At 42.1% G+C, this 26,268-nt stretch overlaps 1 protein-coding gene and 1 long non-coding RNA gene across 4 annotated transcripts in view; one reads left to right on the top strand and one right to left on the bottom strand.

Moving 5' to 3' along the window:
* si:dkey-9k7.3 (circularly permutated Ras protein 1) overlaps window positions 1-24,300 on the bottom strand; it is a 71,503-nt gene extending 47,203 nt beyond the window's left edge. Inside the window, exons 1-3 of one of the 3 annotated variants that reach the window (XM_063062031.1) lie at window positions 24,161-24,275; window positions 12,724-12,818; window positions 9,734-9,845 (exon numbers count right to left, since the gene is read on the bottom strand). In XM_063062031.1, the coding sequence (XP_062918101.1) occupies window positions 9,734-9,809 (76 nt within the window). In that variant the 5' untranslated portion in view covers window positions 9,810-9,845; window positions 12,724-12,818; window positions 24,161-24,275. Of the gene's footprint in view, window positions 1-9,733; window positions 9,846-12,723; window positions 12,819-18,844; window positions 18,874-24,160 lie in introns of those variants that run through there. The other 2 variants (XM_063062030.1, XM_063062032.1) reach the window with 2 other exon arrangements.
* Window positions 13,863-22,358, top strand: LOC134353732 (uncharacterized). Its single transcript, XR_010019668.1, has 3 exons — window positions 13,863-14,424; window positions 21,134-21,391; window positions 22,240-22,358. It is a non-coding gene; the product is annotated as an uncharacterized LOC134353732 (long non-coding RNA).
* Window positions 24,301-26,268: the final 1,968 nt, after the last annotated feature.

Here is a 26,268-nt window from a genome sequence, read left to right as displayed (position 1 = left end):
CCTGTGTCAAGGCTCACGTTCTGTGCTAGATTACACTGTGGAATTCAGGACCCTCACGACAGAGAGCAGCTGCAATGCAGAAGCGCTGTTTGTCCATTACCATCATGGACTCTCAGAGCACTTGAAAGATGAGCTGTCTTGACCTCGAAAGCCTTATCACCCTAGCCCTCTATACTGACAAGCGTCTTATAGATTAACCCTCCAGATCATCAGCCAGAACCCCAGTTCCATTCTCAGAACCATTTCAGGCTGCGGGACCCTTATCAGCAATGTCTCTAGAAACCAAGCAGGTAGGGAGAGCTCCCTTAACCCCCAACCCCCCCCCCAAAGGCATGAATGTCTATAGAGAAACAACTTGTTTGCTTACTGTGGAGTAGCTGATCACCCACGCATCAAATGGCCACTGTGTCTGGGCAGAGAGGAGGGGCCTCCTATCTGGTAAGCTCCCACCCCCAGCCCCTCGCTCCAGCACCCTTAGGCTGACTCACTCTCTCTGTCCTCCTCCACACCCTGACAGCTCTACGTGGGCAGGAAGCTCCAGAGGATTCTGGCGCAGCAGGCAACTTGCTGGACTGGGCTCCTTGTGTGTAGCTTGGACTCCTGACTGAGCCTTTCTCTTTCTCCCCTTCTGGGGTCTGGGATGATCAAAAACATGCACACAGCCTGTGCACATGAGCATCAGAGAGTATGACGAGTCCATCCTATTACGCCCGATTGACTCACCCATCACTCCTCTCAACTTGGGTTACCCCGGCTCTCGACTCACAGCCCTCACTTTGCCTGGTCACCTGGTTCACTGCTGAGCTGGGGACCCACCTGCCTCTAACCTCGGGTGGTTTCACCCCTAAATCCATGGAGAGGGAGAAAACTCCTGACCTCACCAAACTCCCACAGGAATACCACGACTTTGTCATTGCATTCAGTAAAAGGAAAACTAGCACCCTGCTGCTCACAGTCCACATGACTGCGCGGTCAACCTCCTCCAAGGTCTTCCTCTGCCCTCCTGAGACCCAAGCCACGAAAGACCACATCCGCAAGATGCTACAGCATGGCTTCATTCGATGATCCCAGCCCCAAAAGAAAGATGGGGATCTCCATCTCTTAATTTACTACCGTGGACTCAACAAAATCACGATTTAGAACAATTACCCTCCCCCCTTGATGGATGGATAGATTGTGCATATGCATCACTCTGTGGAGCTCAGATCTTCATCAAATTGGATCAAAGGAGTGCATACAACCTGATTTTCATTTACTAGGGGGATGAGTGGAAGACAGTATTCTTAACATCCCAGGCCACTACAAATACTTGGTGCTGCCTTTTGGGCTTTCTAACAGTCTAGCTGTTTTCGAAGCCGACGTTAACAAGATCTTCTAAGACATGCTACACAGGTATGTATTCATCTACCTCGACGGCATCCTTAACTTCTCCAGGGCCCCTAAGAATATGTCTGTCATGTCCATTCAGTCCTTCAGCATCTCCTCAAAAAACAACCGTACTGCAAATGAGAGATATGGCAGTTCCACACCCCAGTCATTTCCTTCCTGGGTTACGTGCTCTCACCCATCATCAGGGACTCTCTCCAGCCAGGTCATGCTCTTTTCTCACTGCTGCCATCAAGAAGGTGGTACTAGAGCCTCAGGACTCCCATTGCCAGGTTCAGGCATCACCATGGATGCACTGCAGTAGTCAAATGGCCCCCAACCACTCAAACAGGTACAGCACTTGTTACACTTCTCCAACTTCTACCACAGTTTAATCAGAAATTACAGCCAAATTGCCACTCCTCTCCCCTCCCTCGCTCCCTCACCTACTGTACCTCATGGATAACTTGGTCTGCTTTTGCGTACCACACTTATGGAGCTCAAGAAGATGCTTCACCACCACTCCCATTCTCTGCCATCCAAACCCCTCTAGACTCTTTTTGGTTGAAATGGACATAACTGACTTGGGCACTGAGGCTACCTTCTCCCAATGAGGACCGGGCAGGAAATACATCTTGTGCTGCCTTCTTGTGCAAATCCTCTGCCATTATGGAGTAGGGGACAGGGAGCTACCCATTATTAAATGAGCCTTGGAGAAATGGAGACCTTGGCTGATGGGCAACACTGAACCTTTCCTGAAATGGACTGACCACCAGACCACATATCCATTCAAAAGACCTGCCAACTCAACCCAGGTCAGGCTTACTGGGCCGCCTTCTTTGAGCAATTCAACTCCACCATCTCTTACTGACCCAGATCCAAGAACACTATGGCAGACTCTGTCACAACATTTCGATATGGAAACACCAATGCCCTTGAATTACAAATCCAACAAAAAGTAGTTGATACAGCCCAGTACATCATGGGTAAAGCCCTCCCCACCATTGTGCACATCTGCATGAAATGTTGTCATAGGAAAGCAGCATCCATCATCAGGGACACCCTCCAGCCAGGACATGCTTTCTCCTCGCTGCTGCCATCAGGAAGAAGGTACTGGAGCCTCAGGACTCGCATCAACAGGTTCAGGAACAGTTACCACCCCTCAACCATCAGGCTTTTGAACAAAAGGGGATAACTTCACTCAACTTCACTCAACATCATTGAAATGTTCCCACAACCAAAGGACTCACTTGAAGGACTCTTCATCTCATGTTCTCAACATTTATTGCTTATTTATTAATTATTACTGTTATTTCTTTCTGTGGATTTGCACAGCTTGTTGTCTTCAGTACACTGGTTGAACATCCAAGTTGGGTGGTCTTTCAGTGATTATGTTATGGGTATTATTCTGTAGATCTATTGAGTATGCTCACAAGAAAATGAATCTCAGAATTGTATATGGTGACATAAATGTACTTTGATAATAAATGTACTTTCAACTTTGAAATTTGAGCTATCCATGCCGTTTGCTCTCGACTCCATGAAAGTCCATATCTCTACAAATTGTCCATGACATACTGCTGTCCTTACTTAAGGATCCTAGGAAAGGATTGCATTAGTTTTACAAATGACAATGACTTCAGTATTTCACAAGTTGCAATACTGGACATGTCACCACCTTACTACAGTTGCTTACAGCAGCAAAATCAAGCCTGACTTTATTGAGCCCTAAAGACACTGACTGAGAAATCACATTTCATTTGACTGGTTTGTATATTATGAGCGTGGGGTAAAACAGGAAGTCTTTGTATCACACCTGCTCATGCAACCTCAGAAATTTTTATCAAAATTCTTTGAACGTATTTAACCACAAGAGAAATGTTACTCTGGTAATGACTCTAGCATTAAGGGGTGGAAGTTCCACTTGTAATAGGGGTTCCTACATTTTCCAATTGAACTTTTTCCTTCATAAAATTTTCTTCCTTCTTTCTCTGCTAATTAATGACTCCAGAAAGGCCTCCAACGTTATTATCCAGGAATGAATCTTTACCATGACTGTTGGACAGTTTAGTCTCTGATGGGATAGTGACAAGGAGTTTAGAAATTCTTGTCCATTGTAGCTAAAATTCCATTCTTTGCAGGATGGAGTCAAAGAGTGATCTCAAAGACCTAACATTGGCTGATAAAGGAAATTGGTATGGCTGATTTCAAAATTCTCAACCTGAAAGTGAGTTGAGTACAAAATATAAAACCAAGTATTAAAATCCTTGATGAGATATATAGTATCACACAATTTATGGAAATAAGAGTAGCAAGAAATTAAGTACAATAAAGTACAAGAATTTAGGCTAACAATTTAAGTTAAACTATTGAAATAGAATGATTGGTCTTCAGTCTTCACTTCCATGGGTAGATCTGGTCAAGAAGTAAATTAACTCCATACTGTCACAAACTTTTTTCAGTCTTATAGTTTTTATATTCTGTCTTTTTGCCTGTTATTTCTCATTTTTTTTGTGTGGGGGAGGAGGATTTTGGCATTGATATTCTTGTAGCTTTTTTGTTTGGTTAGTTTCTTTGTGCGGGGAGATGTTCTTTTTGCATTTTGTACGGGGAGAGGGGTATTTGGGGAGCAATGTTCTTGTTGTGTATCATGTGGGGTGGTCGTTGGAGGCTGATGATCATGCTGCTGTTCTTGGTCTCATGGCTATCTGGAGAAGAAGAATCTCAGAGTCGTATACTTTGATAATAAATGAACCTCTGAAAACACATAAAGTGGCTTGCTCAAGCTTTATGTCTTACCGCCATGTGGAGTAAGGTACACAGTTTCTGGAGAATAAAATTCATTAAAACACAAAGCCAGAAGTCAGCTGGTAAGATTTGTCTCCTTAATTCAATTCTTCACCATCCAATCAGTGACAGAGGAAATATCTAACTAAGAACTGGCTAAGCAAAAGAATTATATTTGCAAGATTTTATAAAAGCACCTCACCGGCAGAAAATCTAACTTCAAAACAGTGGAAACATTCCACAAGTCAGGCAATATTTGTGGAGAGAGAAACAGAATTTGATTTATCATTTAACAGAAAATCCAACTGCTCCGGCATGCTTTCGTGCTCTGCTCTATTTGTGACCCACTGTACTACATTCAGTATAGAGAAAAAGAAAGAGAAATTCTTTCCCTAGAATTGGTGGCCCTCAGGTTGTTAGACACATTAAACCTTGCACCAATATCTATGTACCCCCACACCCCCTCCCACCAAAATTATTTTGCACTGTAATCTTCTTGGCCCTGTCAAAGTGCAGGAGTAGATGAGAAATAATGGTGTGCTGCCTATGGAGACTCGGCCCATTTTAAACATTATCACATCTAATGATGTAGACACTACTTTCTACAGATTGATGCAGTCAAAAATAGAAACTTTCACAAATGTGGTTGAAGCCACTTTCAGGCTCTTTTTCAGAAGGAGAAAAAATTCATAACTTTAAAATCTGTAGAATTTCTACTCAATCTCAGGTGTCTGGTAATGAAAGTGCTACTCTTTTTTAACATCGATAATTTACACTGAATACTCATACTTGCTCTGGGTCCTCAGATTCACTGAAAGCACTATTGTTCACTGAGACTGAACCTTTATCTTCACATGTCGTTATATTCCGTCTAATCATTGTATTAATTAGAATTAACAAAACATGAAAAATTGCACAGCCCACAGCTATTGTTTCACTGTGATTTCTTTGAAAGCTTTATACTGTAAAATAAAAGAAGAGAAACCTGATAGTGGTTCTCATTGTGAAATGCACAAGGAAAAGCCATTGCCAGTGTCCTCCTCTGCAGCTTCTCTCCAGTGGACAATTTGATCACTATTGAAAAACCTCTAGGCCCTCTCCTCTTCCCGCTACCACCATCAGGCAGGAGGTACAGGGCTCGTAGGTCCCATACCACCAGCTTCATGAACAGTTGTTACCCTTCAACCATCAGTTGCTGAGCCGGAACTGATATCTTAATTTACCATCACTCTGAACTGATTCTCTGATCAATCAAGAACTCCTCACATCTCGCGTTCTTAGTGTTATTGTTACTTGTACAGTTGGTTTCTTGTGCAGATCAATATTTGTCAGTCTTTGTTCATGTACAGTTTTTAGAAAATTCTATTGTAGTTACTTTTTCCCTGTAAATGCCTGCAAGAAAATGAATCCTAAGTAATATATAGTAAAATTTATATATACATTTATTTTGAACTTTGGATTTTGTTGCCCGCTTCCCTATTCATAGCATGGATTATATCCATCTATGTGGAGAGTATCTCGGGATCCATTATCATGCCTCAGTTTCAAAAGAAATATAAGGAGCAATGCCAATCAGTATACATACTTTCTTGTCCTCAGAAAAGCCTTTGCCCCTGTTGGAATACCATGCCCAAACCTTGTTACCTGCAATTGTTGGTCTCCGTGCTAGATCTGCTACATGATGGCATGCAAGCTATAGTTTCAACCACTTGGTCTATCGCAGACCCAATCACTTTCTCACTGCACACACTGACCTCGCCTCCAACAATATTCTCATTGGAGTGAAGCTCATCTACATAACAAATAGGAAACTGTTCAACCCCTCTGCATATCCAATGTTACTCCACCCCAGAAACTGAGCTGAAGTATACAGATGATGTTTTGCAGAAGTTGAGGATGAGTTCCAGATCATTATTGACGCTTATTCACTGAAGCATATAAAAGAATGGGCCTTATACTAAACACTTCAAAATAAAGCTACGCTATAAACCCCCACCCCCTATTGCAGAATAGCATTTACTACCAATAGATGTCCATAATGAGAATACTAAAAATGTGGACCACTCCAGTCTTGTAATGTGCCTCTCAAAGACAGCATACGTTGATGAAATTTACCTTCAGTGAGCAGAAATAAAAATATAAGAAACTTTTCCACAGCACTAATGGCCTCAGCTCCAAATGTGTAATAATTTCATCAACATTACTCTCCAATCAAACACTGACGCTGTAATTTTACTTTCTTTTTTCAAAGTGATAGAACAGATGAGAAAACTTGACCTGTTCCCCAAAAAAGACCTAACCCACCTTGCAGGACATCAGAGTATAAAGACCTAATCACTGCCTTCTAATGGACTGATAAGGTCAAAGCTGGAAACAAATTGAGCTCTCAGTGCAGCTGAAGCCACTTGTCTTTGGACAGTGAGGATGACTATCAAAGCTTGCAACAGGATTTGGACCTGCTGGTGAGATGGGTTGAGAAATGGATGGATTCAATGTAGACAAGTGTGAGGTGTTGCACGTTGGGAGGACCAACCAGGTAGGTTTTACAGGGTGAGTGGTAGGACACTAAGGAGTGCGGTCGAACAGAGGGATCTGGGAATACAGATCCATAATTCCTTGAAAGTGGCAGCACAGGTAAATAGGGTCATAAAGAAAGTTTTTGGCCCATTAGCCTTCATAAATCAATGTATTGAGTACAAGAGTTGAAATGTTATATCGAAGTTGTGTAAGATGTTGGTGAGGACCAATTTGGAGTATTGTGTCCAGTTTTGGTCACCTACCTACAGGGAAGATGAGAATCAGAATCAGGTTTAATGTCACTGGCATATGTCATGAAATTCATTAACAGGAGTACAATGAAAAACATGATAAATAAATATAGAGAAAAACACTGAATTACAGTAAGTATAATATGTCTATTGAATACTTAGGTTAAATAAGTAGTGCAAAAAAATAGAAATAAAATAAAGTAATAGAAAACTAGGCATGACAACCCACCTCAGAGTACTGAAATGTTACGTTTATCCAGTTATGTTATATGGCTCAGAATGTGGGACAATATCTAGTAAAATGAGGAAATGAATTGTAGCAGCAGAGATATGGTTTTTGAGGAGGATACAAAGAATATCATGGACGAAATGAATATCTAAGAAGGATGTCATGAACAGAGCAAACTCAAAAAGAGAAATAATGTATGAGATCATGAAAAGGCAATATGACTTCATTGGACATGTGATTAGGAAAGAGGAGTTAGAATGCACGGTAATTATGGGAAAGATTGAAGGGAAGAAACAAGAGGAAGACAAAGACAAATGATGATGGAGACAGCAGCCAGAGAACTGGAAATGAATACCAGTGAATTGATCCACTTGACCCGAAACAGGAGTGTGTGGGCCATGGCAGTCAAAGCTCAAACTGGGCACGGCACCTGGTGATGATGATGATGAATAAAAAAGTGGTGAGGTAGTGTTCATGGGTTCAATGTTCATTCAGAAATCGGATAGCAGGGTGGAAGAAGCTGTTCCTGAATCCCTGAGTTTGTGCCTTCAGACTTCTGTACTTGTGTCCTGATGGTAACAGTGAGAAGAGGGCTTGTCTTGGGCGTTGGGGGTCCTTAATAATGGACACCACCTTCCTAAGGCACCGATCCTTGAAGTTGTCCTGGATACTACAGAGGCTGGTACCTGTGATAGAGCCGAATCATTTTATACATTTCTGCAACTTACTTCGATCTTGCGCAGTTGCCAGTAGCACCCCACCCCCCAATTACCAGATGGTAATACAGCCTGTCAGAATGCTCTCCGGTTCATCTGTAGAAGTTTTTGAGTGTTTTAGTTGAAACAAATCTCCTCAAACCCTGAATGAAATATAGCCTCTGTTTGCCTTCTTTATAGATGCATCAATATGTTGCATCCAGTTTAGGTCCTCAGAGATACTGACACCCAGGAACTTGAAATTGCTCACTCTCTCCACTTCTGATCCCTCTGTGAGGATTGGTTTGTGTTCCATCAGTTTACCCTTTCTGAAGTTCACAATCAGCTCTTTGGTCTTGGTGACATTGAGTGCAAGGTTGTTGCTGTGACGCTATTCAAATAATTGATATATCTCAGCGCTGTATGCCCTTTCATCACCATCTGAAACTGTGCCAACAATGGTGAATCATCAGCCCCTCTTGGGCTCTGGTATAATTGATGCCCTTTTGACGAATGTGGGAATTTCCAACCAAAGCAATGAGAGATTGAAGACGACTTTGAATACCCCCACCAGTTGATTAGCACAGGTTTTCAAAGCTTTACCAGGTACTCCACCGGGCCCTGCCACTTTGCGAGGGTTCACCCTGTAGTTGACCTCTGAGGTGGAGATCACAAGGTGACCTGTGACCTCTGTGAACGTATTACATAAATAAGTTTGAAAGAGTGCAGAACAAATTTACAAGGATGTTGCCAGGACTTGAGGACTTGAGTTCTAGGGAAAGGTTGAACAGGTTAGGGATTTATCCCCTAGAGCACAGAAGGCTGAGGGGAGATTTGCTAGAGGTATACAAAATTATGAAGGGGGAAGATAGGGTAAACGCAAGCAGGCTTTTCCACGGAGGGTAGGCGAGACTACAACTAGAGGTCATGGATTAAGAGTGAAAGATGAAATGTTCAAGGGGAAAATGAGCAGGAACTCCTTCACTCAGAGGATGGTGAAAGTGTGGAATGAGCAAGTGGTGGATGCAGGGTCAATTTCAACATTTATGAGAAATTTGGATAGGTACATGGATGGGAGGGTATAGAGAGCTACGGTCCAGGTGCAGGTTGATGGACCTAGGGAGATCAATGGTTTGGTACGGACTAGATGGGCCAAAGGGCCTGTTTTGTGCTGCAGTGTTCTATAATTCTATGGCAGCGGAATACAGTTCATAGCTTTAAAATGTGCAGTAGCCAACATGAACTCTACGCTGAGCTCCATGACCGCAAGAGATTGCCAGATAGACAAATGAAACAACTCAAAGACTCTGTCAAGATATCCTTAAAAATAACATGACAATCTCATCTGACCATAGCTGGTCAGAATGGAGGAGCATACAATTAACCTTGAAACATGAGCCAGTTTATGCAGAGCATACAGAACCCTAGTGTAAAAAATAGAACAGCACATCATCTCCCAAACTACCGATCCAACTGCCCCGGCAAACATCAACTGCCTTGTGGCAGAGGCTCTGGTCTCTCATTGGCCTCATCATTCATCTCAGAACCCACAGAACTGGAGTGAACTCAAGTCATCCAAAACCCTAAGGAACTGCTTAAGCAGAAGACAAAAAGATCAACCAATAATCTGTGGAGTTGTGAGTTATTGATAAGAAAATGGAATAGACAAGCAATAAGTCGAATCACTGAGTATTCATTCCCTATCTGTCCAGGATGCCAAATTAATTTCAGGAACCTACAAATAGTTATCACCTACTTTCTCCTCACAGTGGATCAAGCTTAGGCACCTTATCTACATGTCTTAATATCATATGTGAGCTTATTCATCTACAGAGATATTAAGAGACTAGAATAAATATCCTTAGGTGATCAATTGGGTCTTCACTTACCAGTTTCTCTTTTTCTGTTATTTGTAGAGGTTTCGCTTTGAGAATTGTATACAATGTGACTACATGCAAATTCCATGACTTTAGCTGGACATCCAGTTGATACTAAAGTGATCTAAAGAAAGAAAAGAAAATGAACATCAGAATTACTCCTCTAAAGTGACTTGACTGCTAACCATATTGGCTATATATAACTATATAGACTATATAACGTGGTGAATATCAGCTTACTAAATGGATATGTTAGAGATTGTTTTCTTTTGAAAGGAAACCACTGAAAGGTAATCTAAGTGAATTTTAAAATTACGAGGAGAATTGGGAAAAATGTAATACAGAAAAGTGAATGTTGACTAGGTGTCAAGGAAATTCTGGAAAACTAGGAGTCATTAGAAAATTAAATGAAAGTTTATTCACAAAAGTGCTATCTAGAAAAGCTATTGAAATGAACAGAGTAACATGTAAGAAGTGCTGGAGGAACTCAACAGTCCAGGCAGCATCTATGAAAAGGAATAAACAGTTGATGTTTTAGGTCAAGACCTTTCATCAGGACTTATGAAATGAGGAGAATACAGACCTAATGTGAACAAATAGACTATGTGTAGATGGGCAAACAGATTGGCATGGATCTGTGAGCTGAATTGTCCATTTCTTTGTCGTACAATTCCATGCACATCTGGATGAAGAAGGGATTGAGCATTTTGATATTTTTCTTAACAAATTCCCTTTTGTCATTTAGAAACAAGTCTATCATGTCATGCAAATGTTGGCAGCACTTATGTTCTGGAACGATGACCTCTACAAGTCATGCACCATTAAACATCCCCAACATATACCAACGGCATTTTTGCAACCGCCCTCTATAGAATTCTGCAGTCCTTTAGAACTAGAAATACTTTTTAAATGTCTTAAATTGGTCATGGAGTTGGACAACAAAGAAATGGATACTTCAGCTGTGTATCCATGCCGATCTTTTTGCCCATCTACACATACTCCATTTACTCACATTAGATATGTATCCTCCTATGTCTTGTCTGCTTAAGTGTTTGTAAAATTGCTGTTTAAATGTAGTCATTGTGCCTGACTTCACCACCTTAAATGGCAGTGCAATCCAGATTTCAACCATCCTGTGTGTTCAAAAAAAACCTTTCTCCTCAAGTCTCCTTGGAAATTCTTTCCTTTCAACTTAAATTCACATCTTATTTTTGATACCTATTTCACAGGAAAGAGATTCTGTCCATCTACCCTAATCCATGCTTTTATAATTGTTGCACAGGGTGACTGAGGAGAACCCAAGTGCAAGACACCGGCACATGGACTGAGTTGGGGACGCTGGCATAGACGTGAACGTAGAACAGCAAACCGGAGGAATCTTGACAAAGGGATGGGATCTACAGGGACTATCTTGAAACTAGAGCAGAACCTGGAACTAAACTTAGAACTAACGGTTCTAAGCAGATGAGAGAACAAAGTATCACACAAGAATAGACCAACAAACTAGCAACCTGTGTAGTGACGCCATTGTACTTATTTCACAGTCTCTGATGCAAACCAGGTGTACTGTAATTAAGTAAACTAGCAGCAATTGGAAATCTAATGACTGAAATTAGGGCATAATCAAGGAGAAAAGAGCGTTAAAGGGGAGTAACCAAATGGAACCATGACAATAATGTTTATACCTCTCTCAAATCATTCCCCAGTCTCATTCACTCCACAGGAAACAAGCCCAGCCAAACCAATCTTGCTCCATAATTAAAGTCCTCCAATCTGGGTGGATTGGCTGAAATTCCTGGTGAATTTCCACTACTCTCTCTCCAGCACAAACACGTTCTTCCTTTAGTGTAGCAACTAGAACTGTACACAATATTCCAGTGTTTTATAAAGTTCTATTATAATGTTCCAACTTTTCTATTCTATGCCCTGAACTATAAAAACCTTCTTCACCACCTTATCTACCTGTGCTGCTATTTTCAAGAAGTTGGTAGCTTTATAAAAGATATCAGTTGACAGTTTGTCTCCAGAGATGGAGACAAAGAGATTGAAAGCAGGGGGAGAGGTGTCAGAAATGGACGGTGAATTTAAGGAGAGGCTGGAAGTTGGAGGCAAAGTTGATGAAATTGACAAGCTCAGCAGGGGTGCATGAAACAGCACCAATGCAGTCATCAATGTAGCACAGAAGGAGTTGGGAAGTATTAGCATGGAAGGCTTAAAGCATGGACTGTTGCACGTAGCCAACACAAAGGCAGGCAAAGCTGGGGCCCATGTGGGTACCCATGGATACACCTTGAGTTTGGAGACAGTGGGAGGATCCAAAAGAGAAATTGTTGAGTGTGAGGACCAGTTCCACCAGACGGAGGATGGTGGTGGTGGATGGGAAGTGGTTGAGTCTGTTGTCGAGAAAGAAGCGGCTAGTTTTAAGGCCATCTTGATGGGGGATAGAAGTGTACAGGGACTGGACATCCATGGTGAAAATTAGGTGGTCCGGACCAGGAAATTAAAGGCTGTTGAGGAGATCAAGAGCACCTGAAGTATCACAAACGTAGCTGGGGAAGGACTGAACCAAGCAGGATAAAGTAGAAAAAAGAGAAAATAAAATGGACCTCAACTCTATTGTCAACTGTCTTTTGATAAGTTTTATAAACCTACCGACTCCCATGGCTATCTTGACTAGATCTCTTCCCACGGTCTCCTGTAAAAATGCCAATCCCTTTTCTTAGCTCCTTCATCACCGCTGCATCTGTTCTCAGGAGAGGCATTCCTTTCTAGCACATTAGAGATGTACTCCTTCTTCAGAGAATGGGGTTTCCTTTCCTGTATTATTGATCCTGCCTTCACCTGTATCTCTTCCATTTCCCGAACATCTCCCTCACTCTATCTCCCTGCCACCTTAATCGGGATAGAATTCCTCGTGTCCTTGCCTATAACCCCATGACCTTCCACATCCAACACATCATTTGCCATCTTCAACAGGTCCCTATTACCAAATACATATTTACCTCTCTCCACTTTCCATTTTCTGCAGGGATTGTTCAGTCCGTGATTCCCTTGTCCATCCGTCTCTCCCCACGAATCTCCCTCTTGACACGTACCTCTGAAAGCAGAAGTGCTACACCTGCTCATTCACCTTCTCCCTCACCGGGGCCCCAAGCAGTCCTTCCAGGTGAGGAAAACCTCACCTGCAAATCTGTTGGTGTTGTCTGCTATATCCAGTGCTCCTGATGAGGCCTCTTCTACACTGGTGACACCTAACGAAGATTGGGGGTCTGCTTTGTCGAGCATCTTCGCTCTATCTGCAAAAAGCAGGATTTCCTTGTGCGTCTGGGTAGCTTCCAAACTAATGACATGAGCATCAATTTCTCCAACTTCTGGCAATTATTCCCATTCCTCCTTCCCTCTTCTTCAATTCCCCACTCTGCCCCACCCCCTTACCTCTTCTCTTCTTGTCACCTCTCTCCTCTGCCCTTCCCTTTCTCACGTAGTCCTCTCCTCTCCTATCAGATTCCTTTTCTCCCACCCTTTACCTTTACACCTATCACACTCCAGCTTCTTACTTCAACCCCCTACCCACTTACCTGCCATCACCTATCACTTTCTAGCTTGAACTCTTTCCCCCTCCACCCCACCTCTTATTCCTGTTTCTTCCCCCTTCTTTTCCAGTCCTGATGAAGGGTTTCTCCCTGAAACATTGGCTGTTTATTCATTTCTACAGATGCTGCCTGACCTTATGTGTTTCTCTGGATTTATAACATCTACAGAATCTCTTGCATTTACGATTTCCCAATCTATTTTAATCAATTAATTACTTTTAATCTTTCCTCATTGAAAGTTTGGGGGAAATTGGTCATGTTTTCCTGAAGGACAATGATTTATTCAAAAAGCTCTCAGTTTTTTGAGAGGTTGTTAAGTATATCAGGCAAATTTTTGTTGAATGACAGATGTTGAGCATTGGACGATAAGTGCATAAAACTGTCAGTGTAGAAATAAAGCATCTTTTCAACAATGAGATACCACAAAGTGCTTTTTAATATGACCACTGATAAGAACCTTTGAATATTGACTGAGCTCAGGCTCTTGACCGTGGTTAAGGTATCAGCAACTGGAAGATCTGTAGTCTGTAGCTGGGGTGTATGGGGTGTCAGGGAGGGGTAGCACCTCTGGTGGGGGAACATGTTGCGTCCTTTTCAGGGCGGTTAGTCCACCTTTGGTCCCCACCTGGCACTCAGCTCTCACCTGTGGCTCCCCGTAGCTGTTTGCATGCGACAGCGGCCACACCCCGGGCAACGGCTTTGACAAGCCGGCTAAACCAGGTGAGGGTAGCCGACGGGTCTCAAACCCTCGGTGAGATAGGGAGTTGTCTATCCCAGCATGTTAAGACAGACTCCGGCGGATTGAGCGGACGAGACCCATGTAAGGTCCAACGGTCAAGAAGGCGGTCTCTGCAAGCGTCGTGGAACGTGTAGAGCAAGACAAGACACAGAAGACATCCTGGTCATCCACTGCGCCTAGTCCCATCTCCAGCCATCTAGACTCTGTCTTGCCACTGGATCCAGATGGGAATTGGGAAGAGAGAGTGAGGCTGACACTGCGCAACTCTCCTTCATTTAAATCCAAATGACGCGCTAGTCTCGACACCATCATAATGGTGTCGAGGTCCTCATCGACGTCAACGATGGACGAACAACAACAGTCTGTAGCTGGTATGTACAGGCTCCTGAGTATCCTCACAGTGCTCCTCTGAATTTTCACCGATCTTGCTTCATCTTTTAGAAAAAAAAGCCTTGCTGCCCTGATAAAGAATTTTTGTTGGGCCAGTTTTGCTAATGTATGTTACCTATGCAGATATTGTTTAAACAAAAAACATCTACAAAGTGTGAACCTTCAGAAAGATAGGGAAAGCCAAAGGAAAGTTGGGATTGTTGTCAACAGTGGACAAATGATATCACCAATTAAATGTGACATTGAGATATAAACCAAAGAGAGAGCACCAAATTGAACTGGGCAAATCATACCCCGCATTATGAACAGAGGGAGAATTAAAGACATGATTGAAAATTGCAGGGCACAATTCCATTAGAATAAGTATGAAAGAGATTTATGAGAATTCTGCTAAGACCAAACGCTTTTAATTTTGAGGACTGCATTGTTTCCTTACAATGTAGGGGAGGGGTAGTTGTGGAGCATAAATTTAGAAGCTGCCATGACGAAATTAAAGCTCCATTATCATTAGAGATGTCAGTAACCGGGGGCAAGGATCTCAGGTAATTTTAGGAGAATGACAGTAAGCTTGCAAAATAAATTTCACTCAGAGGGAGGTGGAAGTCTGGAACTGTGACGTGCAGAGTCATTTAGCACAGAAAATATCAGGATGTGCTTTATACGAGTATGGTCACACATATGTCATATTCCTGGAGTACAACTGCTATGTCTTGACTCATTAATCACAGGCATGAGAATCAAATCTCACCACAATGGTTGGAGAAATTTATAAACTCAGGTAAAAAGACAGGTGTCAAGAAATTGGATTACCTTCTCTGAGTTTAACATGTGTTATGCATAGTAATAGCTCCCAGTCAGATGTACAGGGAAAATTTGTGACATTGACCAAAATTCTTTTAAAAACATTGCAAATCAGTTTGCACATAGAAATTAACACAGGAACAGTAGCTGTGAAGTTCCTGTTGAGATCTACGTGTAGAGCTCATGGTTGCCACATAGCTTAAGCAAGTTCAAGCCAAAGAACAGCCACATAAAAAGTTGACTTGGAGATGAGAAAAAAGGAGAGAGAACACGGATATCTCCTGTATGTTCTGGTACTCCACACAAGGGTCTGCTCCCATCAAGGCACAAGTATCAGCGACCTGCAGCACTGCATTCAGCCAATCTGATGATGTACTCCATATTCTTTTGAGAAACAGCTGAGCTCTCTGGTAACAGGACACTTTGAAGTTCCCAGTGATACCCAGGTGCAGTGCTGAAAGCATAAGCCTTTTCTGGTGCAGATACAAAACTCACATCTACCTTACTTTTCTCTGGGCACGCTTGAGTGAGAATAAATGGCAGAGGTACAGGGAAGTAAGGGACTGAGGAAAAGTCTGATGGGATTTCTCTGCTGGGAACTAGCAGGGTTCTGATGAAGGGTCTTCAATCTGAAATACTAATTGGGTTTCTCTTTATCCAGATGCCGCCTGACTTCTTGAGTATTTCCAGAGTTTTCTGTTTCGTTCCCATCCCCAACATCACCAATTTTCTTGAGTCTGTCACAGTACAGAAAGGTGCCAGTGGTACTTCACAGGTCCATTACTTTCTTTCCCATGTGCCCACCAATTCCTTCTTTGGTCCTTTCTGCCATTTACTTACACTAAGGGGTAATACACAAAAGCCACTTAACTTGCTGTTATGTCTTTGCAAAGTGGGAGGAAACCCAGTGGTCACAGAGAAAACATGCACAGAGAAAACTTGACTTCAGAATTGAACCCACATCCTTGGAGCTATGAAACAGAAGCACAAACTCCTGTACTGTATTTCACTCTCCTGACAATGTAGAAATTTGCCTTGGGTATGTCTTGTACATGAAAGTCAGACAACTATCTCTTCTCCCATGTACTTTCCTTCAGCCTTAAGATAGATAAATCTCCGATGTCTGATGGGATCTCAAATGATGATGAGAGGGGTGAGAGAAATCACTGGGGCCCTAACAGAGATCTTTGTATTCTCTTTAGACACAGGCAATACCCCATAGGACTGGAGAAAAATTAATAATGATCCTCTGTTTAAGAAGGGCATATAGGCTAGAGAGTTTTACTTCAATGGTAGAGACTTCATTGAAGATTCTTGGGGTTAGCATCTACTCCCACCTGAGCAAACTGGAAACGTCAGCAGAAATATGGCAGGTGGAGTTTAATGTGGAGACATGTGAGGTGTTGTATTTTAGGAGCTCATGTGTATGCAGTAAAATACACAACCCTCAAGAGCAGTGATGTGCAGAGCGATCTTTGAATGTAAGTCCATGGTTCCCTGAAAGTGGCAACAAAATGGATAGGATGGTAACAAAGCCATATGGCATGCTTGCCTTCATTGATAAGGGCTTTAAGTGTAAATGCCAGGAAGTCATATTGCCGCTGTATAAAACATCGATAAGTCTACATTTGCAGTTTTGTATGCGTTCTGGCCATCGCAATACAGGAAGGACGTGAGGACTTTGGAGAGAATAGGGAAGAGGTTTACTCGGACATTATCTGGAAATAGGGAGAGCTATCCCAAGAGAATGATTGTGGACTTTAGGAAGGGGAAGTCAGATGAACATGTACCCATGCTCACTGAAAGGTCTGCAGCTTCAAGTTCCTGCGTCTAAACTTCTTGGAGGACCTATCCTGGGTCCAACATATTGATACAATCATGAAGAATGCACACTAGTATTTCTACCTTCTTAGAAGCTGAAGGAGGTTTGGCAAGTATTCGAAGACTGACAAACTTCTACAGATGAATGGCAGGAGAAAAAAACCCTCTGGCTGGTTGCATTATGGTCTGGTGTGGAAATTTCAATGCACAGGAAAGTAAGTGTGGACCCTGCTAATTCCATCAAGGGTATAACTTGCTCCACCGTTGAGGTGATGTCTCAGGAAGGCATGACCCCACCCATAGCCTCTTGGTGATGCTATGATCAGGCAGGAGGTACAGGAGCCTAGAGACCCACACATCAAGGTTCAACTACAACTTCTCTTTCACTGCCATCAGGTTCTTGAACCGACCTGAAGCACCTCAACACTACCTCAGACTACATTTTCGTCTTTGTCTTGCACTAGTGCTGTTATGTTTATATGTAAATTGTGTATAACTTATGTTGACGTATGTTTGTCCTCGTCTCAAACTGACCTTCTCCTGGAGAAAGCTAAATTTTCAATGCATGTATACCCTGTGCCTGTGAAAACAGTGAACCTGAACTTGATAGAGAGCTTTAGCAATAAGGAACGATTGGATGAATTTGGGTTGTTTTCCTCAGAGCTTTAAGGCCAATAGTTCATAAAATTATGAGAGGCCTAGACAAGGTAACTAGTCAGAGTCTTTTTCATAGGCTGGAAATGTCAGATACCACAGGGCATAGCTTGGAGGAGAGGGGGAAAGTTTAAAGGAGATTTATATGGCACGCTTTTTTTAAGCGCAGAGAGTGATAAGTCCCTGTCGTCGAAGTGGTGGAAGCAGATAAGAATATATCATTTAAAGGGCTTTTAGACAGACAAGTGAATAGGCATGGAATTCAGGAATATAGACCATGTGCAGGCGGATATGCTGTTTAAATGACCATTATGGTTAGCACAACTCCGCCATGGACTGTCCCAAACAGGAGAAGATCTGCAGGTGCTCAACTTCCAAGCAACACAAACAAAATGCTGGAGAAACTCCAGCAGGCCAGGCAGCATTTATGGAAAAAAAGCACAGTCGACATTTCAGGCCGAAACCCTTCAGCAGGACTGGAAAAAAATTGGTCCCAAGCCCGGCTGCAAAAGGAGGAGGGTTGGGCATGGGGATTGCAAGCCCATCCATTAAAACAAAAGTAGTGTTACAAAAACACCAGCAGTAGCTTCAAAAACCTCATCCCTGGGAGAGAAAAGATACACCAAGAAATGGGTGACATCTCCGGACAGCTTGAAAGACTGGTCCAGTACAGAAGACGCTGGTGAGCCACTTTCGGAGACCTATGCCCTAGTAGGGGTAATGGGCTTCACTAAGTAAGTATGGTTAGCACACACATTGTGGGCTCTTGGGCCTGTTTCTGTGTTGTACTGCTCTATGTTCAGTGACTAGGAAGACAATGCAAGTATAGATTATTCTCAAATAAGCTGCTTTTCGATGCTCAGATTTCGTTCTAAGAGGACAACTCACTTCTGGAGTTCATCAGGACAAAACAACATGGCTGATCGTCACTCCATCTTCCACTTTATGTACTCACTCCCTCTTGCCATACTACGTACTCAAGAACAGGTTGCATTCTCACAAGGTTGCTTCAACTCTATCTCCCCGATCCATGATCACCACCTCCAAAGAGTACAAAGAGCATAGGAACAGCACAATCTCCAATTTCAGCAAGTGATATGATCTCCCAATTGGGAAATAAGTTACCTTTCCTTCATTGTCACAGAGTTGCGATCCTGGAACTCACAGCCTAAAGGCAATCATCCGCACTGAAGCAGGCCAAAGAAATTCAAGATGGAGGCTTGCATCAGATTTAAAGGGGCAATGGATAGTAGTCTAACAATGAATCTTATGAATGAAAAGAATATATCTCATGGTGGTTGGTGCACATGGTGCTGAGTGCAGAAGATCAATGAGCCAATGCCAAACCATGATGCACAGTCTAATCAGGGTATCTCTGTGTCTGGGACAAGTGAATGGGGGGTAAACAGCAGAGTGTCAAGAGGAGGCTTTTGTAAAGTAAAACCTTTGCTACCACCTTGGGTTGAGCGGACAGGTGGATAGGGATAGTCAGGGTCAAAATATTAAAGGATCTGGGAGAAGGTGTACGGTTACAGGATATTAGAAAATGGAGCTGGGAAAAGGAGGTTGATGGGAAGACATAGATGAAAACTTGTTGTAGATGAGAAACCAACCTGATACTGATAGTGCTCAAATTATGATGGGGTTTTGTTCCTGAAAACTGCCTATTCGAAATTGAACAAAAACAGCTGTGATGGGAGAGTGAGCAGGCGCAGGAAGAGCAGCCACCAGCGAGCGAGTGAATCTGCAGATAATTCCAAGCTCAGTGAGCGAGTGAATCTGCAGATAATTCCAAGCTCAGTGAGCGAGCAAATCTGCAGATAATTCCAAGCTCAGTGAGCGAGCAAATCTGCAGATAATTCCAAGCTCAGTGAGCGAGTGAATCTGCAGATATTTCCAAGCTCAGTGAGCGAGCGAATCTGCAGATATTTCCAAGCTCAGTGAGCGAGCAAATCTGCAGATAATTCCAAGCTCAGTGAGCGAGCAAATCTGCAGATAATTCCAAGCTCAGTGAGCGAGCAAATCTGCAGATAATTCCAAGCTCAGTGAGCGAGCAAATCTGCAGATATTTCCAAGCTCAGTGAGTGAGCGAGTCTGCAGATATTTCCAAGCTCAGCGAGCGAGCGAATCTGCAGATAATTCCAAGCTCAGTGAGCGAGCAAATCTGCAAATAATTCCAAACTCAGTGAGCGAGCAAATCTGCAGATATTTCCAAGCTCAGTGAGCGAGCGAGTCTGCAGATAATTCCAAGCTCAGTGAGTGAGCGAATCTGCAGAAGCTCTACTCAGCTTGAACTAGCCTGTAATTGTTGCAGCTTGGGGTGGGAGGGGGGCAAGGATAGGGTATGAGGGGAGAAGGGTCACAGAAATGCCCTCCTTCTATCCAGCAGATGCCTGAAGCCCGGTAAATCCAACCCCATACATTCCACTAATCTCCCAAAGGCTCATACCTTACCCTGAGATAAAGTTGGGGGTCAGGTGGATGAGGAGATGGGAGAACCTGTATCAGGGAGAGACTGGAGATTTTTTAAAATGTGGGGCAGCTGAGTTTTGATGGATCAGGATCCAAATGTTGTAGTGGCGTTACTGGTAGATGACAATGCAATACATTCTGCTGACTTAGGGGATGTTTCTGACAGCTTGATGATGCATATGATACCTTATTTGTACCGCGAAGGTAGGGGTGGGGGAAAACCAATACATAGTAAAGAGAAGAATAAGGGAGCAGGAGGTAGCCCTTACCCTTAAGATTATCTTGAGGGACAGATAGATGATGAGATGGGATATGAAGTGCGGTGAAATGAGAGGGTGGGGGCTGGGATCCGAATTTCAGAGCAATAAACTTATTGTACTTGTGTTTTCTAGCTCATGTGCTAAATGGATTTGAAGAGGGAATTTGTTAGTTTTAATTTACCCTCCAACAGCTGAGAGGATCATAGGGGGTCTCCCTACCGTCCATCGGGGAACATTTATCAGGAGTGCTACGTACGCAGGGCCCTTAGTATTACTAAGGATCCCACCCATCCATTCAGCATCCTCTTTGGTTTTCTACCATCAGGCAGGAGACTCCGGTGCATTAAAAACAAGAACGGTCAGGATGAGAAACAGTTTCTTCCCCCAGGCCATTAGGCTTCTGACCTCTCTGCCACATTGTATTCAAAGTGTTACTGGTTAATCTGTTCCATACCTTACAATATTTTAATTAATGAACTTTGGTTTGTTATTTAAGGGTGATTCATCTGTAGATTTTATCCCTAACTTCGTTAAATTATCTTGTGTTACGTGTACTACTGTGCTTTACACCTTGGTTCGGAGAAACATTGTCTCATTTCTATATAGGTTATATGGTTAGATACATTATATAAATGTATGTAGTTAATTGACAATAAACTTGACTTGACTTGTTCATCTGTAGGTGAAGAATTAGGGAGGTGAGAGAGGGAGAAATATTAATTTCCGACCCAGTGAACAGTGACACCAATAATTTCCTCAAGGCCACCCATCCTAAAGCAGTGGTGCTGAAGAAAACGTAAAAACTATAAACCGACAGCTATCAATCAACTTGTCACATGGGGTGTGGGGATAAAAGGATGCAGAACCAACTGGGAGCATTGGAGAGAAGTTTGGTCAAAGAAGACAAAGTCAAAGAGCTGAAGAAAGAGATAACGTCTGAGTAAGAATTCGTGTAAAATATATTTTTTAGACCATTGTTCCTCTCATGTTTTGTGACTCTGATGCTTCTATGAGAAAGCTTTTCATTGCTTACACGTACTGGTGATAAAAGTCTGCACTGAAACATGGGGCCAAAATGGAGACTTAACCACAAAAAGTTTGGGTGCCCAAAGAGCGGCGTTGTTTGTTTTCAGCAGCTAGACAAAATGCAAATTTAATTTGGGAAGCAGTGTAGTTTATTTCACATCCATAATTGGAGAGCGTCAGGACTTCAGATCTGGACACGCAAGGAGGCAGAAAAAGTGGTGAAGTTCCACAAGTAGAGGGGGTGGGAGGTATGTGACAGTGCAGGGTTAGAGGATGGCAAGATGGTGAACTTTGTGGTTAAGTATAGTGGTTGGGTTGATGGCGGCCAGTTCATACAGCCACACAGCACCGATTAACACACCATGTCTGACAGCATTCAACGTGAAAGGTTAACCCACTTCGAGATAAAGTCAGACCTGCTGGGAACATTATAAAATGCTAATCTAACCTTCCCACGATCAGCAATTATTTGTAAAATCTGTATTTCCACCACCATTTATTTTTCTAATTCTGATATTCATAGTTTATTTGAGAGGAAGCCTTGAACTATGAAAAACATCCCTAGAAATAGAGATTCCCACCCAGAATGCTCCCAGACTTGGTGGAACGTCACTGACCGAACAGGTTCCGACTGAGCATAACACATTAATAGAAAACGGCAATTTAAAACCAAGCAAACTCAAAGATGCAGACTCTGAAAACATGAAATAAAAACGAAACGATTTTATACCTGAAACATTAACTCTGTTTGTCTTTCTACAGATGTTGCCTGACCTGCCAATCAGGAACTGGTTTCAAATTTCCAGAGTAGGGCAAGATTGCGGGATTTTTCTTCAATGTAACTTGTTGCAGTAATGACTAAATGCAGTTTGCGAATAAATCAGTACAAATTGGAAAAATCTGCATGTAATCATTTACTGAGAAAAAGTTAAAAGGTGCGCTATCAATATTGAAAATAATTAATATGGATTATCTGATGGATTAAGTTTTTAAAACAGCTAAAATCTTTAAATTAGGAAGGGCATTTGCAAAGTAAATGGATAAGATGTTAAAGAATATATGACATTTTAGATTTAATATTGAGTAATTAGATACAGCTAGCCTCAAAACCAAGGAACCTCCAGCATTATTGTTCATAATATGCTGAATTCATTATAAGTTACAGGGTGATATGGCTAATTCTGGAACAAGATGGAGAAATGAATTTACGTGAATTGATGATTTATTATTGAACAGAAAACAGATAATAGAAACAAAGAAGTAATTCTCAGGAACGCAGGGTTTATGTAATGGCCACGACAATGATTCGCATGAGGATATTGGCCATGACTTTTTTTCAAGTGTATTAAATCCCAAGTTTCCTGATGATACGTTGCTAGAATAGAATGTAGACTGTGATAAGAATGCAAAGCATTGCAAATTAGATAGGACAATGCACATTGGAATACAATGCCTGAAGTACTTCAAGTGAGAAATCAGTCAATATTGAGATTCAAAGGGATTTGGATGCGCTTGTGTACAAACTGCAGAAAGTCAATATGTAGATACAGCAAGCAGTTAGGAACCAGAAATCAGTATAAAGTTCTTAGAAGACCTGATAAATCATTAATTCTCTGGTGCTCTTTTAGGAAACAGGAATTGAGGGATCCTGCATTGATCCTGAAGTCTTGTTCGCAATGCCAGCAGAGAAAAATGAATGAAAGTACTTCTCTATTAAGTAGTTCTGTGCTCCAAGAGAACCACAACCTTGTCATAGGGTTTGGAGCCTTGCGTGCCTGAGCTATGTTGGCTGGGGTCAGGGCTTTACGCTTCAGCTCTTGGTAGGGTCACCCATGCCAAACCGGTCATAGAGTAGAGGCCAGACTAATAGTGATCCACCGGTCCTCCAGGTTCAGGGGTTCAGCTCAGGGCTAACAACCCTGACTGGTCAAACAAAGTTGTTACGGCAACAGCAATAAAGAATCCTTCGACATCTGAGTGTGATGGTATTCCCGAGCCTCCAGCTGGGACTTACATGACTGATAGTAGTGAAAACTGAGTGGAAGCTACTGACTTGATGAAGGAAGCACTGAACACTGCTGGAGATGGAGGACCCTCATTGCTGCCCTAAACACCAGTGGCGTAACAGGCAGTAAGTGAGTCGTTCTGTAGAAACACTGCAACATTATAAAAGAGGAAACATTCTTGGGTTTGGTGGAAATATTGAAGAGAAGTGATCATTATGAGCCTAAGGCACATGATGCTTCTTAACATATATCTCCTAAGAACTCCACAACAGGTCTTCCCAATTATAGCATGTCTATCAATACAGCGTTCTTCACTGCTTATAGCTCAGTCACTAAAGTAAAACAACTTAAAACATCTTCTGTTCAAGGGTTGAACTCTACAATATGCACTCTGGTTACAATTAAAACAGTCACAATTTGTAGTTAACCCAAAAAGTGCCAGGGAACTCAGTGGGTCAGGCATCACCTAGGGAGGGAAATGGACAGTCGATCTGCTGAGTTCCTCCAGCACTTTTTGTGTTGTTCCAGATTCCAGCATCTGCCATCTCTTGTGACTCTGCTGTCTGCAGTTTTTCACGTGCCACTAATAGAAGTTATAAAGTTTTTTCTACCATTGAGAAAGGATGAGGTTAATAACAAAAAGGGCACAAGGTAGTCCAAATAAATTATTTTTGTACCTGAAAACAAGGAAAAGTTTGTCCAAGGATAACAAGTTAAATCCAAATGTTCGTTGTGATGAGAACCTTATCGCTCCAGTGGACCTTTTGAATGGTGAAGTACAGGGAACGAAACAGGAAATCACTCATTACTATCTGCAAACCTTCATCAGCAACTATTTATAGTGAAGAAAAAAATGTATATAAAAGCTGGTTCCGCTCTACACAGGAAACAGAGAGAGCAAGGTTTCACTAAGTCATGTAAACAGGAAACTACATGAGAAATAATCAGGTTTAATGTTTAAGAATTCGCTGATAATAAGATGATTTAGATATGGTGAATGAAATACACGCTTTTATTTTTGCATGTTAAGTCAACAAAGATACATCTCCATCCAAGTCAGAGTTCATTCCTATAATTGACTTACTTATAACAGTGCTTGTGTTATAGAATTGGGAGATATAAGAATAAGTTAAGTAAAAATACCAAACAGTGAATATTGAACAAATTCATGGCATTTAATAATGTCCGTGAGGAGACAGACAAGCTACTTTATCTCTGTTTAGGTAACAATCAACCATATTACTACATAATGCTGTCATTTTACCACTTTCTGAAATGGCCTGGCAAACTAATCAGCTGTAAACAATCACAACAAACTTCAATTACTTCAAGAAAATAGGATGGATCTTTTAGCAACAATTAAAGCTCAGCCCTGGAAATCCTACAAACCAGTGAAAGCTGTTTCTTGGCAACCAATTAAAATAAGGCGGAGTTTCAATGAACATCTCCTCCAGGTAGCTATGCTGCATCCTAGCAAATGGACTCAAGAAACAACTGCTTTTGGACAAATGTGCTGAATCTTATTCCTTAAAATGGTTTGGTTAAACCAACAATTATGCACATAGTGTTAATTAACTAATATGTTCAATAGAGGAAGTTATCTCAACCTCCAAAAAATGTTATCTAAAGCTTAGGCTGATCTCTCAAATACTATTTGGGCATGAAATACCTAATTCAGATTACAGGCTGTCCCTGGGTTACTGAAACAGCTCCCATAATATTATTAAAAATCTGACGTAAGTACACAAGTTAGTTGCTATGATTAGCAGGAATAGTGTCTCTCTCTCTCTCTCTCTCTCTCTCTCTCTCTCTCTCTCTCTCCCCCCCCACCTCTTCCTCTCCCTCTCCCTCTATTTTAGTTTTCTGTTTCTGATGTCACTCACTGCAATATTATTGAGCTATGGTTACCATATTGAGTGCCTATTACATATTTTCTGATTTAAGGACAAAATTGACTTAAGGACATTTGTACAAACAGGATCTCTTAGTTAGCCGGGAATGGCCTATAAATAGAAACCTTCCATGTCTTCTCTGGTTGTCAAAACCACATGGCCTCTCTATGGATTGGAAGTTTGCTGCTTATTCTAGTCAGTGGTTCCATTCTAAAACATTTCTCAACCTTGTTCCTTGACAACACCTCTTCTAAACTCACTTGTGAGGATTCCATTTCATTATTCCAGTTTCCCCCACCTCGGTCTCTCTTTCCCACACATCTGCTCTCACTCACTTTCCTCCCAGCCAAAGCAAGGACTGGGGTTCCCCTTGCCTTCACCTTCTACTCTGTCAGCCTCCACATTTAATAGATCATCTTCCGCAGTTTCCACTACCCTCAATAAGATTCCAGTACTGAATATACCTTCCCTTCTCCTCCCCTTTCAAATTCTCAAGGGACCATTCCAGACATCCCACCTCTCCTGGAAGCTCTGGGAGTCTCCTGCATATAAATAGTGGCTCCCTGATGCCGGCAAATTATATACAATATCACGGAAATCAATTTTTTTGAGAGCGAGAGAGAGAAAGCAAGAGAGAGAGAGAGTGAGAAAGCAAGAGAGAGAGAGAGTGAGAGAGAGAGTGCGAGAGCGAGTGACCACGAGAGGGAGAGAGAGAGAGCGCATGCGCGCGCCATGGCAGAGTGTTCCAAAAAACGAAAATATAAAACGTACATCACCCCAGACTATACTAAAGTGTACCCCTGCCTAATAGGGGTCAAAAATAATGACAGTGTTGCTCGCTGCACTGTTTGCAACAGTGACTTTTCTATTGCCCATGGTGGGTTAAGACTGTA

The sequence above is a fragment of the Mobula hypostoma genome, chromosome 11, assembly GCF_963921235.1.
Source record: "Mobula hypostoma chromosome 11, sMobHyp1.1, whole genome shotgun sequence".
Taxonomy (NCBI): Eukaryota; Metazoa; Chordata; class Chondrichthyes; order Myliobatiformes; family Myliobatidae; genus Mobula; species Mobula hypostoma.
The sequence above is the reverse complement of the archived record's forward strand: the minus strand, read 5'-3'. Positions and strand labels throughout refer to the sequence as shown.